Source organism: Thermomyces lanuginosus (assembly GCF_041956635.1).
Source record: "Thermomyces lanuginosus strain ATCC 200065 unplaced genomic scaffold VTN49scaffold_22, whole genome shotgun sequence".
Lineage (NCBI taxonomy): Eukaryota > Fungi > Ascomycota > Eurotiomycetes > Eurotiales > Trichocomaceae > Thermomyces > Thermomyces lanuginosus.
The window spans coordinates 1622241-1637519 of record NW_027192356.1 but is presented as its reverse complement, the minus strand read 5'-3'; the positions used below and the strand labels follow the sequence as shown (position 1 = coordinate 1637519).

Sequence of the window (15279 nt, the reverse complement as noted above, 5' to 3'; positions counted from 1 at the left end):
TTTTTTCGTCTTTGGGATTCGCGTCTTGTCGATTCGAAGAAAAACAAAAAGTCCACTATTCATCCATACATATATTGTAGTCTTTACTCATTTTTCTTCTGATATCTTGTTGGGAGCGCGGAGTGTGAGGTCTGTTCGAGTACAGTGCATCCATCCATCCATTCAGCCATCCCCATTTGCTGATTGCGGTTATGGCTCCATTCACAAGGTTCATGCTTCATGATGGAATGATTCGCAAAGTTTTCATGTCGTGCCGTGTTTTGTGTATACATGAAGGAGTACAGCGTCAAGGAAGGACACAGCACATGTGAGAGTTAACTTGGCGGGCTTTGAAACGGGTTGTTTGTTCAATGGAACCGATCATCGTGCGAATACGAATCTGTTCAAAAAAAACCTATGATCTATTGCTAATAATAATAATAATAATAAAAAGCCCCTGTATAAAAAGAAAAACTCCAAGCCCACCATATTCCTTCCATCCATCCATTCCATGCGTCGCAACTTTCGTAACTAATACAAGACTTTGGAAAATCCAATAACTCCCCCAGTCCAATAATGTTGTAGTGTAGTGTAAGAGAAATGAAGTCACCTTGAAGACGAAACCAAAGCAGCAACCCTCCTCCTCTTCCGCTCATCCTCCTCAATACCTCTCGCCCGTTTTTCCGCATCGAGCCTCTGCATCTCCTCCGCACCTTCGCTGCCGTACAAAGTATTGTACAGCGCGCTGGTATCGGACAGGATCTGCTCGGTGAGTTTGGCGAGGGCTCTGTTGACTTCTTCCTCGGATGGGCGGGTTACTCGCGCCCGTTTTGCGTCGGGCTGTTCGTCGTGATGCTTATCGGAGGATGAGAGTGGGCGTTTGTTGTTGGCTGCGGCACGCCGTGCTTTTTCTCGAGCCTCCCGCGCAGCGAGGTATTTGAGGGAATGTCCCAAATTCGCGGCCTTGCCGGACACAATGTCCAGCGGTGGGGTGGAGAAGAATAGAACACGTCCTTGGTCGTCCCGATGGAATTGCTCGCGGATGGACACGGGGATCGCCGCGTTGGCGGCGTCGCTGAGGTGGAATACTTCGATTGGTCGTGGCGCGTTGGGGTTGTACGGCGCCGCCGCCGGAGGTGTTGTCGCGGGGATGGGTGCGGGGGGTGCTGCTGGTGTTTGTTGCGGGGGAATGGGCGCCGGCTGGTAGCGATTCGCAGGGTTGGTGTTGTATCCCGTGTATGGAGCCGGCGCTGGCGCGGCGGGAGTGGCTGGTGGCGGGTGATGATGAGGAGCAGCAGCAGCAGCAGGAGGAGGTGTTGGTGTGTACTGCTGTGGTGGTACCATTGCCGCTGGTCGGTATTGTGGTTGTGGTTGCGGTTGGGGTTGTGGTGCTGTCTGGGCGGGGGATGCTGCTGGTGTGAAGTTCGCTGGGCGTGATTGTAAAGGGGGAGGTTGCTGTTGCTGGTATGTTGGTGATGGCACTGGCTGCGGCTGGTAGGTTGCCTGGGAAGGAACCACCGGTGGTGTTGGCACAGGCCCCGTCGTGTTCATTGCTGAGGGTGGCCGTGTCTGCGCAGGTACGGGCGTCTGGCTGCTTCCGGGCCGTGTCGCCGGTTGAGTCGTTGGCGCTGGCGTAGGAACTGCCGCTGCCGGTACTGGCGGCTGCTGCTGTTGGGAGACTGGCTGCGCAGGCGGCGGTGGCGGAGGAGAAGGGGTTGGTTCCGGTGGCGGTGATTCATTCTCATCGCGTGGCCGACAGTGCACCGCACCAACTAGCGGCGGCGCCTTCTGCGCCCCCCAAGTCGGTTTCGGCAACTCATCTGTCTCCTTAGCATCCGGCTTGAGCAAATGCTTGATCGGGCTCGGGACCTTCTTGATCTTCCGCGGCACGTCAAACAAATCCATCTCATAGTCCTTGTCCCGCACCTCGTCCGGCAAGCAGCTGGCCCATGTCTTGATCTTGTTGAGCTTGTGTTTCTCCTCATTGTACCGTGCCTCGCACACGTAGACTTCCTTGTCTGGCGGGAACCCGCGTGGCCTGCCCCGGCTATACCGCGTAAAGAACATGACGAAACATCGATCAACAATCTCCTCAACCCGGTGGTCGCGGTACTGGCCCGTCTTGACCACTTCATTTGGATAGAAACGCTTTTCGAAATGGTGCACCGTCTGCTCCGGCCGATAGTACCAGCAGGCATTTATCCACTTGTCCCCCTCGGCATCCTGCCACGTGCGGTAGATCTGCGCCACGATCGGCTTCGTGACATCGTTGGGGTTCTGAATGTGCACCCAGTCCCCGACCTTCCAGACCTCGCCATTGTAGTGGATCCCGTCGGGGAGCGGGATCCGGCCGTCCTCCATCATGTAGTCACTGTCGGGCTTCTTCTTCTCTTGCTCGGCCAGCTTGTGTGCCTCCCTCTGCAGGTCCACGGCGTCCTTGTACAGCTGGCTGTCAGGCTGATTATACGCCTTGGCATTTTCAAACATCAAGTTCAGATCTCGCATGAAGTGGTCCACTGATGTGTACTTTTTCCGCTTCGCCTTGCGCTTGATCATGTCAATCGCCATCGGCTCCTTGATCTCCACATAGTAGTCCGGGTACATCGTCTTGTCTGGCAGCCGCTCGAAGTGGCGGATCTTGAGCTGACCGCTGGGATCTTTGAATTTACGGATTCCCTTGAGAATGGCCTTGATTCTCGCCTCCATCGGCGTATCCACGCGTGGCGGCCGTCCTCGTTTCTTGCGCACCGGCTCATTTTGTTCCTTTTTGGACTTTCGGCCGCGTCTGCGACGACGGCCCCCATCGTCAGAGTCGTCTCCATCCTCGTCATCCTCATCATCTTCCTCATCGTCCTCCTCCTCTTCTTCGGCCGGCAGGGGGTCCGGCTCGGGGATTTCACCCAGGTCGGGGAACTCGGCTGTCTCCGCAGAAATGAGGCCTCTGTCGACGAGTTTCTTGAATTCTTGAAGAAACACCTCCTAAATAGACGTTAGACTCCTTCCGGCTGTCATCCAGGCCGGCGTACCTTGATCACAAGCGCGTCCCTGTATGCTAACGACTCAGGCCTGTTGTACGTTTGCGCATTATGAGGGATCTACACAGTTAGTTCTGCTCATCTTGAACGCGGTCAGATATTCCTACCAAAGCACAATCGCGGACAAACTCAGAAAAGTGCTTGTACTCCCGCTTGTTGATTTTTTGTTTTAGGATACTCAGAGCCATCGGCTCCTTGATTACCTCGTAGTAATCAGGAACATTCCGCTTGTTGACGCTGCGCTGAAAAAGTTTCGACGGATCATGGCCACTACTTTGCGTTAGACCGCGGCTCCATCGAAGCTCTGGGGAAACGTACTCCTCTTCGCGGTACTCGTAGATCGCCAAGACAAGATCCATCATGGCCCGCCACTGCTCCTCCGTGATCTGGCTGTCCTGCGACTCGTCCTTTTCTTGCGATTCATCCTTTCCGTCTTCCTTTGTCTCATCCTTGGTATTCTCGCCGTCTTCGGTTGGCTTTACGCCGCTCTCCTCCGCCGGGTTTGCGTTCGCGCTCTTCTCCTCGACTGGCTTAGCATCGTCGCCGCCTTCGATCGACTGGACGGGCTCGTCCGCGGCGATTTTCTGGGCGGACTCGGAGGACTCCTCGTTCTGGTTCATGATGATGGGCAGCGGGTTTCTCTGCGCGAGTCCGGTCGTCTCCCAAAGCGAATCGCGATGGACCTGTCGACATTCTTTGACGCGACAGGGACAGGACGAGCGCCACACGGACTAACCGTATTAAGTATATGTGGCGGTGCATGCTATGGCGGTGCTCGGGAGTCCCTGAAGGCTTAACTTGTCCTCCCCGCTCTCGGGGCTTCGGAGAAGAGTGACGCAAGGTGGGCTGCCACATTGCTCACTTGCAATCAGTGTCAGACGGAGTGCTGCAAGAGTAGTTTCCGATAGTCTATACCATGTAGTTATCGGCTTGGCTAATCACTGCAGTGCGGCCTGGTGGACATAGGAATCTTGTCATTGCAGACGTCACATGGACTTCAGTTTGTCAGCTTTGGATTAATCTCGCCTTCAAGAGAAACGAGTCCGGATTATATATAATAATTTGATATCTGGTTGATCAGATAGCGGCGACGAGACTGCAACCGTTGATCCCCGCGCGAGAAAACTACGGTGGACCGAACTACCCCCCGCCCAAAGCATCAGTTGCACACATCTTGAACAATAGGCCTACAGATTCACATTCATGTCTTAAAAATGCGAATCCGAGTCCGCGGCCCGAGTGGGCAATCTACCATCACCGTCGAAGCGCAGACAACAGTTGAGGAGTTCCGGCGCATCATTGGTGAGCAGACCGGGCTCAGTGCATTCGATATCAAATATGGCTTCCCCCAACTCAAGCCCCTCCCGCTGGACCAATATTCGCCGTCACAGACAATAGGCGAGCTGGGTGTGAACCTGAACGGCGAGCAGCTGATCGTGACCGGCCGGGAACGGCCGCAGACTGAAAGCGCATCTACGCCGACGAACCTGATCCCAGTGAACGAATCCATTGGTGCGCGACCGTCGCAGAACCCCAACCCAACCCCGTCCCCGTCCAAGCCGCTGTCCTCTGAGCGCAAAGTCCCCGCGGCCGCAACTGTGGAAAGCGATCCGCCCGAGGTGCCGGTGCCCGAACATGGCGCCACCATGGTTCTTCGCGTCATGCCGGACGACAATTCGTGTCTGTTCCGGGCGGTGGGCAGCGCGGTAATTGGCGGACTGGACACAATGACAGAGCTGCGGTCGATCATCGCGCAGACGATCCAGGCGAACCCAGAGGAGTACCCAGCAGTGCTGCTGGAGCGGCAGCCGGACGATTACTGCCGCTGGATCCAATCCGAGAACGCGTGGGGTGGCGCGATCGAACTCAGCATTCTGAGCAAGCACTTCGATGTCGAGATCTGCTCCATTGACGTGCAGACGCTACGCGTCGACCGCTACAACATGGACCGGCCGACGCGCTGCATTGTCGTCTACTCCGGCATCCATTATGACACCATCGCGTTGTCACCATCCGATCCCCCCCACACGCACGCCTACGCACCCCCCGAGTTCGACACCAAGATCTTTGACGCCGCGGACCCGGTCATTCTGGACAAGGCGCTCGAACTCTGCCGCATCCTGCAGCAACGGCACTACTACACCGACACGGCTGGGTTCCGCATCCGCTGCAACACGTGCGGCGGCATGTTTGTGGGTGAGAAGGGCGCAACAAAACATGCCCGGGAGACCGGCCACTACGATTTTGGCGAGGCCGCTTGATGTTTGGTTAGTCGCTGTGTATATAGAGTCCCAAATCCTGGATAGCTGAACGACAGTCCGGTGCCAGGAATAAAGCAACGTGCTGCGCCGATTGGTCGGGGACCACGCTGTCAGATAAGAACGTTCAGCCCATCGACCCAGCGGCAATTTGCCATCTTCTTCCGGAATTGTATTTAACCTATGTAGTTTGTCCGACTTCTATCAAGGTCCGACTTTCAGCTCGGTTGGCTTCAGCTCCTCGTGTTCGTGTCCACATCGTTCTCCATCCAAATCTCCTATCGGTGACGTAGGCGCAAAGCATAGGGCAGATTACGTAATCCAGGTCACCGCCGAGTCGTCAGCGGCGGGCGATCGCCGGAGGGTCCTTCGTGAAGCGGTGACGAAGTGTTTTCCGGTATTTTCGTTCTGTTGAGTGTCTTGCTCTTGCATGGGACAGTTGATCTGTCGGTACGTGCGCCAGGGGTTTCGTCGTGCGTGACGCGGTTTGGTTCAGCTGCTAACAAGTGCTGATGAACAGCGCCGATAAGGACATATAGGGTTCGGATTGCTTTGCGTGAGGTTTTTATAGAGTGTTGTGTTGTTGAATCGAGTGAGAATTCAAGAAGATGAGTTCTGCAGCAATCTCGGAGAAGAACTCGGACGAAACGTCCAAGTTGAAGACGTTTCTATCCATTCTGCGCAAGTGAGTTCCCCGCAACGCATCAATTCTCAGTGCCTGGTGCTGATTTTCGTAACAACAGATTCATTGGCGTGCCTGATATAGCCTCAGTCCGGTTCTCGCTGCCGGCTCAGCTTCTCGAACCGACGCCCAATCTAGGTACGTGATTGTGGACGGCCGGTCGTTCATTGGTAGTATTGTCTGGCGAGCGGGCGCTGATCGGGCAGATTATTGGAATTATCTGGACAGACCCGAGACGTTTGCAAGGTTAGAACTGTAGCTGAAGGAGATCGAAGGACGCCTGCTGACACGGAGACCAGTATCGGCATCTCCGACGATGAGCTGGGCCGGATGCTTGAAGTGCTACGGTTCTGGTTTACCAAGGACTTGGTACGCTGTGCCATGTTCCTGCAAATTTCCGATTGGCCTAACTATCATTTTAGAAACACATCAAGGGAAAGCCCTGCAAGCCGTATAATTCGACATTGGGAGAATTCTTTCGGGTGCGTAATGCTTAAAATCCTGTGTTATGGGGTGATTCATTGACGGAGGATAAATCAGTCATACTGGGAGGTCGAACAGATTGAACCCCCAATATATCCCTCCGGCAAGGCACCGCCCAATGGAACGGCAACGACCGTGGCCGACGGCCAAGAAGACGGCCCGATCCGGGTGTGCTACTTGACAGAGCAAACGTCGCACCACCCACCGGTGTCAGCGTTCTACATTGACTGCCCAGCACGGGGAATATCCGCGAGGGGGTTTGATCAAATCAGCGCACGATTCACAGGGACCAGCGTACGGGTTGCCCCCGGCGAGCACAACCTAGGCATCTTCATAACGCTGCACCGCCGCGACAACGAAGAATACCACCTGGAGCATCCAGCGGCGCACGTGGGCGGGTTCTTGCGCGGCTCGCTGTCCATCTCGGTGGCGGATACATGCGCGATCCGCTGTGCACGCACGCGGCTCAAAGTCTTGCTGCAGTACCACGAGGACGGTTGGATGGGCCGCGGCCCGCGCAACCGTGTTGAGGGAGTCATCTTCCGCTACGACCCGGCCAACGACACCCGGACAAAGATCAAGGACGTGCCCAAGTCGGACATCCTCGCCCGCATCCATGGCTCCTGGCACGGGAAAATCTTCTACACCCTCACCTCCGCCACGTCTTCCTCTGCCTCCTCCATCAACACCGCTACAACCTCCTCCTCCCCCGAAAACGAGAAAGAAAACACTCATCTCCTCATAGACGTCGCGCCCCTCAACCCAATCCCGAAAAAGGTTCCCCCGGACTCGGCCCAACTCTCAAACGAATCCCGTCGGTTCTGGGCCAAAGTCACCGACGCCATCCTTGCCAAACAGTACGCCGAGGCCACGCGCTACAAGCAAGAGATTGAGGAACGCCAGCGTCAGAAAGCCGCTGCTCGCAAGGAGCGCGGCGAAGAATGGCAACCGCGGTTCTTCACCTCCGTCGTCACGGAAGATGGCAGGCCGGAATTGACCGAGGATGGGAAGAAGGCGCTTAGAGGGTTGCAGACGGGGGATTATACTTTGGAGGAGAGCAAGGTACTGGGAGCGTAGACTCAATCCTTTTTTGGTTGGATGATTCGATATGATTATAGGGTTAGATGGGTTATATAGGGGCTGTGTGTATAGGTTATATGCTGATTACTTGGAGGTGCCTGGCGTTGTATGCTTTGGTTACTTGGTTGTTTAGGGACGTTGCTCATATATAGAACGCATCGCATTCAATTCCCATAATACCAGAGAAGATATCAGACAGCCAGCCCATATCCAGACCGAACCAACTACTCCAACCAACCGACCAACCAACCAATGCAGAGAAAAACACAATAATCATGCATTCGTAGATACAACCCGGAAGCCATTGTTGACCAACTTTGTAATCTCCTCGTTCTTGTGCGGGAGTAGCGACAACGCATATGCGACATCGTTCCACTGTCGCTCCGTCTCGCACCGGGCCAGACGCGCGGCCAGCTTCTCGGCCAGCTGTCTTGCATGTTTCTCCTTCTCGACAAACCCGGCAAGGAACTTTATAATCCGCCGCAGCGCACCCTCGTCCATGTTCGGCTCTGCGCTCAGCGTACTGAAAATGTCCACAAAGTGGTTGTAGACGGCGTTGTCCTTGGTCGCGAGCTCGGTAAAGAACATACGCGCCAGGTCTGCAATCTTCTTGTCTTCGTCCTCCAGGCACTTGGCCATCTCCCCCAGCTGGCCCTTAACTTTCACCTGGCCCGCGAGGATCAGGAATGTCAGCGTCATCAGGCAAGTTCGCTTGACGGTGGGCTCGCTGTCGTTGAGTCGTCGGTACAGGAAATCCGTATTCTCGTCGATCAGGTGGTTGAAACACACGGCCATGTCGCCTAGCGCAATCACTGCGTTGCTGCGCACGATCGGATCCTCTGACTTCTCCATAATCGTAATCAGCAGCGGCAGGTTCTTCTCGCAGTACTCCGCCGATACGCACATCAGCTTCGCCATGCAAATTGTCGCCGCCGCCTGCAAGTTGCGGTCCGGATACAGGTTATTGTTGGCGCAGATCTCCGCCACCAGAGGCCCAAAGTTGGTCAGCAGCGAGTTTTCTCCGTACAGCAGTTCCCGTTCCCGGATGTGTGCCATAGCCTCCGTAAAGTCATCCTCCGTGGTGCCGCCGATCAGGTCCAGCTCGTTGTCCTCGGCCTTATTGCCACCATCCCCCTTGTCTGTGTTGGCCGCCTTGTTCTTCTCCAGCTCGGCTTTCCGACGCTTAAAGTCCTGCTCGCACAGCTCCAGATGCACAATCTGCTTGATGGCGATGTGGCCCACAATGAACAGCAGCTGCGAGAGTCCGGTTGTTGTCGTTTTGATGGATGGTCCAGAGCGCTCGCTAGACGAAGTACCTGGCCGTGACTGTCCGTCAATTTCCATGGCAGACTGAGACTGACTGGGCGTGGGCCTCCGCAGGCTCGGCTGGAACACAGCGCGCGTCTTCCGGCGAAGAATGTCCGAACACAAGACATCCGGATGTCGTGACAGAGCATAGATTGCCCCAATGGCCTGCTCCGCCACGCCGTACCACTCCTTGCTGTCAGTCTCAATCTCAACCATTGAGGCCAACTTGACCAGGACCGCATGGTCGTTCGACAGCTTCGTAATCCCGCTATCCTTGTTCTTGGCCTGCCGCCCAGGGGCCATTCTTCGAAGCGCGATGCAAGTATACTTCGCCAGCACCAGGTCAGACCGCCCGCGGGCGCCCAGGCCGACGCGAAGCATGAGCTCAATCTCCCGCACCACGATTTCCGGATCTGCCAGCGCCAGCATGCCGAGCACGATGATCGCACCACGCCGCTGGGTCTTTGAGATCTCTTTCTGGACACCGTATACCTGCCACAGCTTGGCAATAACCGCATCTGAGATGTGCCCGGCTTTCATCATCATACACAGAAGCTGCTCAAGGGAGGTTAACTCGGCCGGAGATGACCCAAACGTCAGACTGATCATGTTACGAGCGATGTAATTGGCAGCGTCATTTGCGCTGAAAGAATCTGGCGCCTCAAAGAACAACCCCTTGTAGCAATCGATCAAATGGGTCTGGACACCCTTGCCTTCATCGCTGTTGCCCTTGGTCCAGATCAGACGGAGCATGCGCCTGATACCTGTCCGGGCTGTCTCCACCTTGTAGGCGTCGATCACGACGAAGAAGTCCATCGCTTCAATCACTTCACTCTTGTTCCTGGCCGAGAGCAACTGACAGACATTCGCTGACGCGTTGTGGAGAACCTGGATGAACTTGATGGCCTCCTGGTAATACTTCTTGGTGAGCTGCAAGCGTGACAGCATCTCCGATGTCGCTGCCTCCTCCGCCGCTTTTTCTGCTGCCTTTTGCAATGCAGCTGCCTTCTCTTCCTCAGTCATGCTTTCTTTTGTTGGCGAATCCTCCTGCATCTCCGTGGCGTCGTCCACCAACATGCTGTCGACTTGGCTCTCGCCCAGTCCTGTCGCCTCGGGAGGCGGCTGAAGAGCGTTTAGTTCGGCTTCGACAGCTTCCAATCTGGCGGCCCATTCTTTGTATGACAGCTGACCCCCGTGCATCAAGCTGAATGGATGGGTGGAAACCAATTTCGCGAGGAGCTTGATAGCATTCCGTCGCACGTGGCTGCTCCTGTCCTCAAGGCTTCTCGCTGCCAGCTCAGCGGCTCTCTGGCGCCGCTTGGGGAATTTTTGCTCCAGATCGCACAGTTTCATGTAAACTTGGATGACTCGGCAGCGGCAAAACGGGTTAACATCTAAGAATCGCTCCTCTAGGACGTCGAAGAATGCATTTATCTGTGATTTAGAGTTCTCAGATCGTTCGTCTTCTTTACTGAGATCGGCAATCAAGTTGCCGCATATTTCGATGATGGCACAACGGAGAGTATATGACTGCACATATTAGAACAGTAGACCTCAGTCTAGGTGAAATAATCTTACCTCGCTGTCCAACTGCTTGGCCAAGAGGGTCATTTGTTTGTTGACGATCCGTGGGGCAAGTTCTGACAGCTTCACGATGAATGTAGACACAGACTTGGGGCCCCTGGTGTCATTTGAATTGAATTCTTTATTCGCGAGTTCTCTGAAAGGAAATTAGCTTCATTCACAACGAAAAACACGACTGATTCGAACCTCAGGATTTCTTCAGCCAATTGGCTGTAGTCATATTGCTCGGCGAGAATGTGCAAGAATTCCGCCATCGGCTCCGACAGATGCTCAAAATAGGTCAGGCCCTGGACAATAGATGTTTGTGCGCCTGAGCTCGGTTAGTCATGGCCATTAAGTGATGAGCCCTAGTGACATACCAAATGCATGCCCATGATGCTTCACCGCGATGCACAAAACCTTGAAGGCGTGCATGCGAATAGCCAGGTTCTTGACTCGCAGCTCGTTTTCAAGCAGAAGATAGACTGAGCGGGTAAAAAGATTTACAAATGCATCCCGATCGGATGTCGTCAGGAAGATCTTCCCTAGCTTCAGTTTGAGCACCTTGCACATGCACTCCAAAGCAATCTGAATCTGGGCGGCCCAGTCCCAATTTCCATCCTTGTTTCCTGATCGAGACTTGCCGGACTTGCCGGTGCGACGAACGGGGCCCGCCGTTTCTTGTTGTTTCTCTGCAGCCTTGCTCTCGACGGCAGACAGCGCCCACTGCAGGAGGAAACCGTACATCTCCAGCAGTTGCTTGTGTTGCTGAACCGCTTCATGTTCGTCCGCTTCAATATCGCTGTGTACCACTTCTGCGTGTACTGCCAGACCAGACACGATGAGGTCCAAGACCTTGCTCAGGGTCTTCGAGGGCAAAACGGTGGAGCATCTAGAATGGAATTGCAACTCAGTTCTCCGTCCATCCCGATGCGCTTACCAAACTGAACGGGGAAGAGGGACCAAGGGAATGCGTACTTGAGGAGCAGCTGTAGCGAATCAAAAAACGATGTGCGCATCAGCGCCTCCGGGTTCTCCGCAATGCCATCGACGATCGGGTTGACGACGGCGTCCACCGCCGCAGTGGTGATCGATTCGGGGTCATGTTCGAGGTCCAAAAGATCGGGATCGGCATCGGGGGTCGGCACGGAGCTGGGGTCACTCAAGTAGTACTTGAGCGACTCGTTAAGGCTAAATTCCACCCTGTTGTCCTCCATGGCGGGCGTTTGTTGAGGGTCGTGCGCGCCTCGGAAGGACAGTTGTTGCGGAAGGCGGAAAAGCGGCGGGCTTTGTTATGGGCGGAATGAAGTGGGTGTTGTGATTTTTCCTGATTGGGTAGAATATCACGCTAACTTTATATGGTATAGCGTCAAATCGAACACGCGACGCGAGGCCTGTCAACACAAGGGCTGTTAACTGTCAACTGTTTGTCAGTAATGAAAGACGGTTGTCCTGAAGGAGAGAAAATACAGTATTAATTGGCTTTAATTGATTTAGGCCAACGGGATGTACAAATAGGCTTTGTACCTCCTCTGCATCCATTCCTTAGGGATGGTATAGCCAGAGAAGAATCTTTCTCAGACGCGTCAATTCAGCGGGGAACAACAACACTGTAGAATGACCAAATCGTAGATCGAGAGTCGCGACGATAATATCAGACTCCGCAGTATGCAAGGATACTTCATCGAAGAGTTCCCGCTGTAGAACATTCGGCTAAGCTATCCAATTCCGGGTATAATCTGGGGTCGGAGAATCTTTGACTCCACCAGCAAGGCCTCTGAAACCTGCTTTTCTCCCTGACAATAACACCGTGAACGATTGTGTTTGAGCAAACTGCGTCGTTAATCCCTCTTCGCGCTTACCACTGAAGGTCCAAACGCGTTGGCCAGGGCTTTGCTCACCCCCCTAGAGTCTCCTCACCACAAAACCAATTCGAGACACAGATGAGCGCCTCAGTGGCCGCAACGACCCGAACAGTGGAGCCCTATAGTTCGCACGACACCGTGCAGCAGGACTTTGATCAGGAGACCGAGCAGGACGACCAGTATACTACCGTGGACGCCCGCACAAGCCGAAGCCACACTTCCGTCAGCCCCTCAGATGGAGATGAGGACGAAACAGAGGAGGAAGTCGATGAATCGGTCCGGGAAGAGATAGAAAAGCTGGAGAAAACATTTGCTGGAATTTCACAGAAGTATCGCTTGATCAGCCGGATTGGAGAGGGTGATGTTCCCGGCTTCTCAATTTGATGAGCGGTTTTGCTGACGCGTCTCGCGATTTAAGGGACCTTTTCCACCGTCTACAAAGCGGAAGACCTGCAGTACGACAAGTATATTAACAAATGGGATGAGGAGGAGTATGGCAGCAGCAGACGACGACATGGTTCGAGCCCTTCGAGAGATCCGCACCGAAGAGACCACGCGTATAAATCGCAAAGACCCAGGAGAAAGAAATACGTGGCGTTGAAAAAGATTTACGTGACCAGTAGTCCGTCGCGAATCCAAAATGAACTGGAACTCCTGTATCAACTGCGGAACTCCAAGAACGTCTGCCCGTTGATCACAGCGTTTCGACATGAGGACCAGGTCGTGGCTGTCATTCCATACTACCCCCATACTGATTTCCGGCAACAATACCGCACGTTTATGGTGAAGGATATGCGGCATTACTTCCGATCGCTATTGACGGCGTTGGTGTCGGTGCACAAGCACGGCATTATCCATCGAGACATCAAGCCAACGTAAGTCCTATGAGAGCCTGGCATGGCCTGGGCTGACAGAATCAGAAACTTTCTCTACGATCCGCAGCGCCGAGAAGGCGTCTTGGTAGACTTCGGTCTGGCAGAAGTACGTGCCTTGCCAACATAGCAACGGAAGGTATGAAAGCTGACCAGACTACAGCGACAAGGATGGGAATACTCGACGCCCTGCTTATGTACGAAACCGCCACACGTGCGCAAAGAGAAAGAGAGACTCGCAAGCTACATCCCACAGAGCGATCGACCATCCTATCCGAACCCCAAGAATGACACCCGGCCAGCGCGGCGGGCGAACCGAGCAGGGACCCGGGGTTTCCGAGCGCCGGAGGTACTGTTCAAGTGTACATCGCAGACTACGAAGCTGGACATGTGGTCGGTCGGGGTAATCCTACTGACCTTCCTGGGGCGACGGTTCCCATTCTTCAATTCGACCGACGACGTCGACGCGCTGATCGAGATGGCGAGCATCTTTGGTACGAAACGCATGAAAGCCGCGGCGCTGCAGCATGGGCAGATATTCGAGACGAACATTCCGACGATTGGAGAGAAGGGCTATAGTTGGGAGAAGCTGGTGATTTGGTCGAGCTGCGTGGAGGACCTGACGGGCAGCGAGAAACAGGCGGTGCGGTTCCTGAGCCAGTTGATGGAGTTGGATCCGACGAAACGGCTCAGCGCAAAAGAGGCATTGCAGCACGAGTTCTTCACAAACCCGGTCGAGCACGACGTGGTCTGGGGCGGACCGGCGGATGATCACGCTCCATCGGAGGGCGACGGCGAGGAGGACGAAGGAGAGGGGGAGGGGGAAGCGGAGAAGGACGAAATGGCAATGCTATGATAACGATAAAGCTGTAAATGTAGGCTAATCAATGGACTGTCTGTACATGTCCCGCATAATCACGTGGAACTGCGTCATCGATCCGTAGCTCCTCCAGAGCTCAACGCCATGAGACATCTTCAAACAACTGAATCGCTTGCCACGGGGGCTTAACGTCATCAGTGGCAGATTGAAGACTGATGACTTGAAACGCTCCATCACTTCCTCAACTACTCCGTACAAACGTCGAAAGTATCAACTGTTGAATACAGGAACAACACCGTCACCATTCCCCCACTCCAGCAGCTCTCCTCTTTCTTCAGCCAACGCTTCTTTTCCAGCGGCCTCGCAGCAGCCAGCAGACGAGGACTAGCGACCTCCATGGCGTGGTTCTGCTCCGGCTCGACCAACCGTGAGTTGGTCGAGAACTTATATCGGGAAGGGTTGATTAAAAGCGAGCGGGTCAAGAATGCCATGTTGATGGTAATACCCTGACCATCTCCGAGTAGATATACAAAGTAGTATGGGAGAGTATTGACAGAGGTAGGTTGATCGCGCCCACTACGCCCCCTCCAACCCCTACTCCGACTCTCCTCAACCTATCGGCTACGGCGCGACCATCTCGGCGCCGCACATGCACGGCCACGCCTGCGAGTACCTCCTCGAGTACCTCCGGCCGGGTGCACGGGTCCTCGACATCGGCTCCGGATCCGGCTACCTAACCCACGTCCTAGCACGACTCATCACAGACCCCTCCGCCGAGAATCCCGCCGCTGACGCCGACGGGCACGTCATCGGGATCGACCATATTCAGGAACTCAACGACATTGCTATAAGGAACATGCGCAAGTCCGACGATGGGCGCAAGTTCCTCGAGTCCGGGAAAGTGCAGTTCATCACGGCGGATGGTCGAAAGGGTTGGCCCCAAGGGGGGCCCTACGACGTTATTCATGTCGGCGCCGCGGCGGCGGAGTTACATGAGACGCTCGTGCAGCAGCTCAAGGCCCCCGGGAGGATGTTTATCCCCGTGGAGAATGCCGCGGAGGAAGGTGGTTCGGGCAGCATGCTAAGTCGCTTGGGTCTGTCCGGTGGGCAGCATATCTGGGTCGTGGATAAGAGGGCCGACGGATCGGTTCATAAGGAGAAGGTCTTGCCAGTGCAGTATGTGCCGTTGACGGATGCGCCAAAGAGGTAATCGCTACGAGTAGTTCAGATCACAAACTTGTATGTTTATGAAGTTGCATTTGCAATGCGGAATGAATCATGAAATTCATGATGTATACAAAATGCTCTATGAAACTCCGTAAACACCATCCGGC

General features: G+C 54.6%; 6 protein-coding genes across 6 annotated transcripts; 4 read left to right on the top strand and 2 right to left on the bottom strand.

Annotated features, from left to right (window-relative positions):
* Positions 1–585: 585 nt before the first annotated feature.
* Positions 586–3634, bottom strand: VTN49DRAFT_1570 (uncharacterized protein; the record flags this gene model as incomplete). The annotated part of the gene is made up of 4 exons (XM_069409199.1): positions 586–2958; positions 3006–3074; positions 3122–3284; positions 3333–3634. The coding sequence occupies 4 exons, from the start codon at positions 3632–3634 to the stop codon at positions 586–588; spliced, it is 2907 nt and encodes a 968-aa protein (XP_069270609.1).
* Positions 3635–4228: 594 nt separating this feature from the next.
* Positions 4229–5275, top strand: VTN49DRAFT_1569 (uncharacterized protein; the record flags this gene model as incomplete). The annotated part of the gene is made up of 1 exon (XM_069409197.1): positions 4229–5275. The coding sequence occupies one exon, from the start codon at positions 4229–4231 to the stop codon at positions 5273–5275; it is 1047 nt and encodes a 348-aa protein (XP_069270608.1).
* A 605-nt stretch (positions 5276–5880) lies between these two features.
* Positions 5881–7514, top strand: VTN49DRAFT_1568 (uncharacterized protein; the record flags this gene model as incomplete). Its single annotated transcript, XM_069409196.1, has 6 exons — positions 5881–5957; positions 6016–6092; positions 6161–6200; positions 6254–6323; positions 6377–6436; positions 6495–7514. The coding sequence occupies 6 exons, from the start codon at positions 5881–5883 to the stop codon at positions 7512–7514; spliced, it is 1344 nt and encodes a 447-aa protein (XP_069270607.1).
* Positions 7515–7790: 276 nt separating this feature from the next.
* Positions 7791–11605, bottom strand: VTN49DRAFT_1567 (uncharacterized protein; the record flags this gene model as incomplete). Its single annotated transcript, XM_069409195.1, has 5 exons — positions 7791–10355; positions 10404–10545; positions 10596–10719; positions 10769–11280; positions 11367–11605. The coding sequence occupies 5 exons, from the start codon at positions 11603–11605 to the stop codon at positions 7791–7793; spliced, it is 3582 nt and encodes a 1193-aa protein (XP_069270606.1).
* A 726-nt stretch (positions 11606–12331) lies between these two features.
* Positions 12332–13981, top strand: VTN49DRAFT_1566 (uncharacterized protein; the record flags this gene model as incomplete). Its single annotated transcript, XM_069409194.1, has 4 exons — positions 12332–12611; positions 12672–13128; positions 13174–13234; positions 13289–13981. 4 exons carry the CDS (start codon positions 12332–12334, stop codon positions 13979–13981), a joined length of 1491 nt encoding a protein of 496 aa, XP_069270605.1.
* Positions 13982–14341: 360 nt separating this feature from the next.
* Positions 14342–15155, top strand: VTN49DRAFT_1565 (uncharacterized protein; the record flags this gene model as incomplete). Its single annotated transcript, XM_069409193.1, has 2 exons — positions 14342–14443; positions 14508–15155. The coding sequence occupies 2 exons, from the start codon at positions 14342–14344 to the stop codon at positions 15153–15155; spliced, it is 750 nt and encodes a 249-aa protein (XP_069270604.1).
* Positions 15156–15279: the final 124 nt, after the last annotated feature.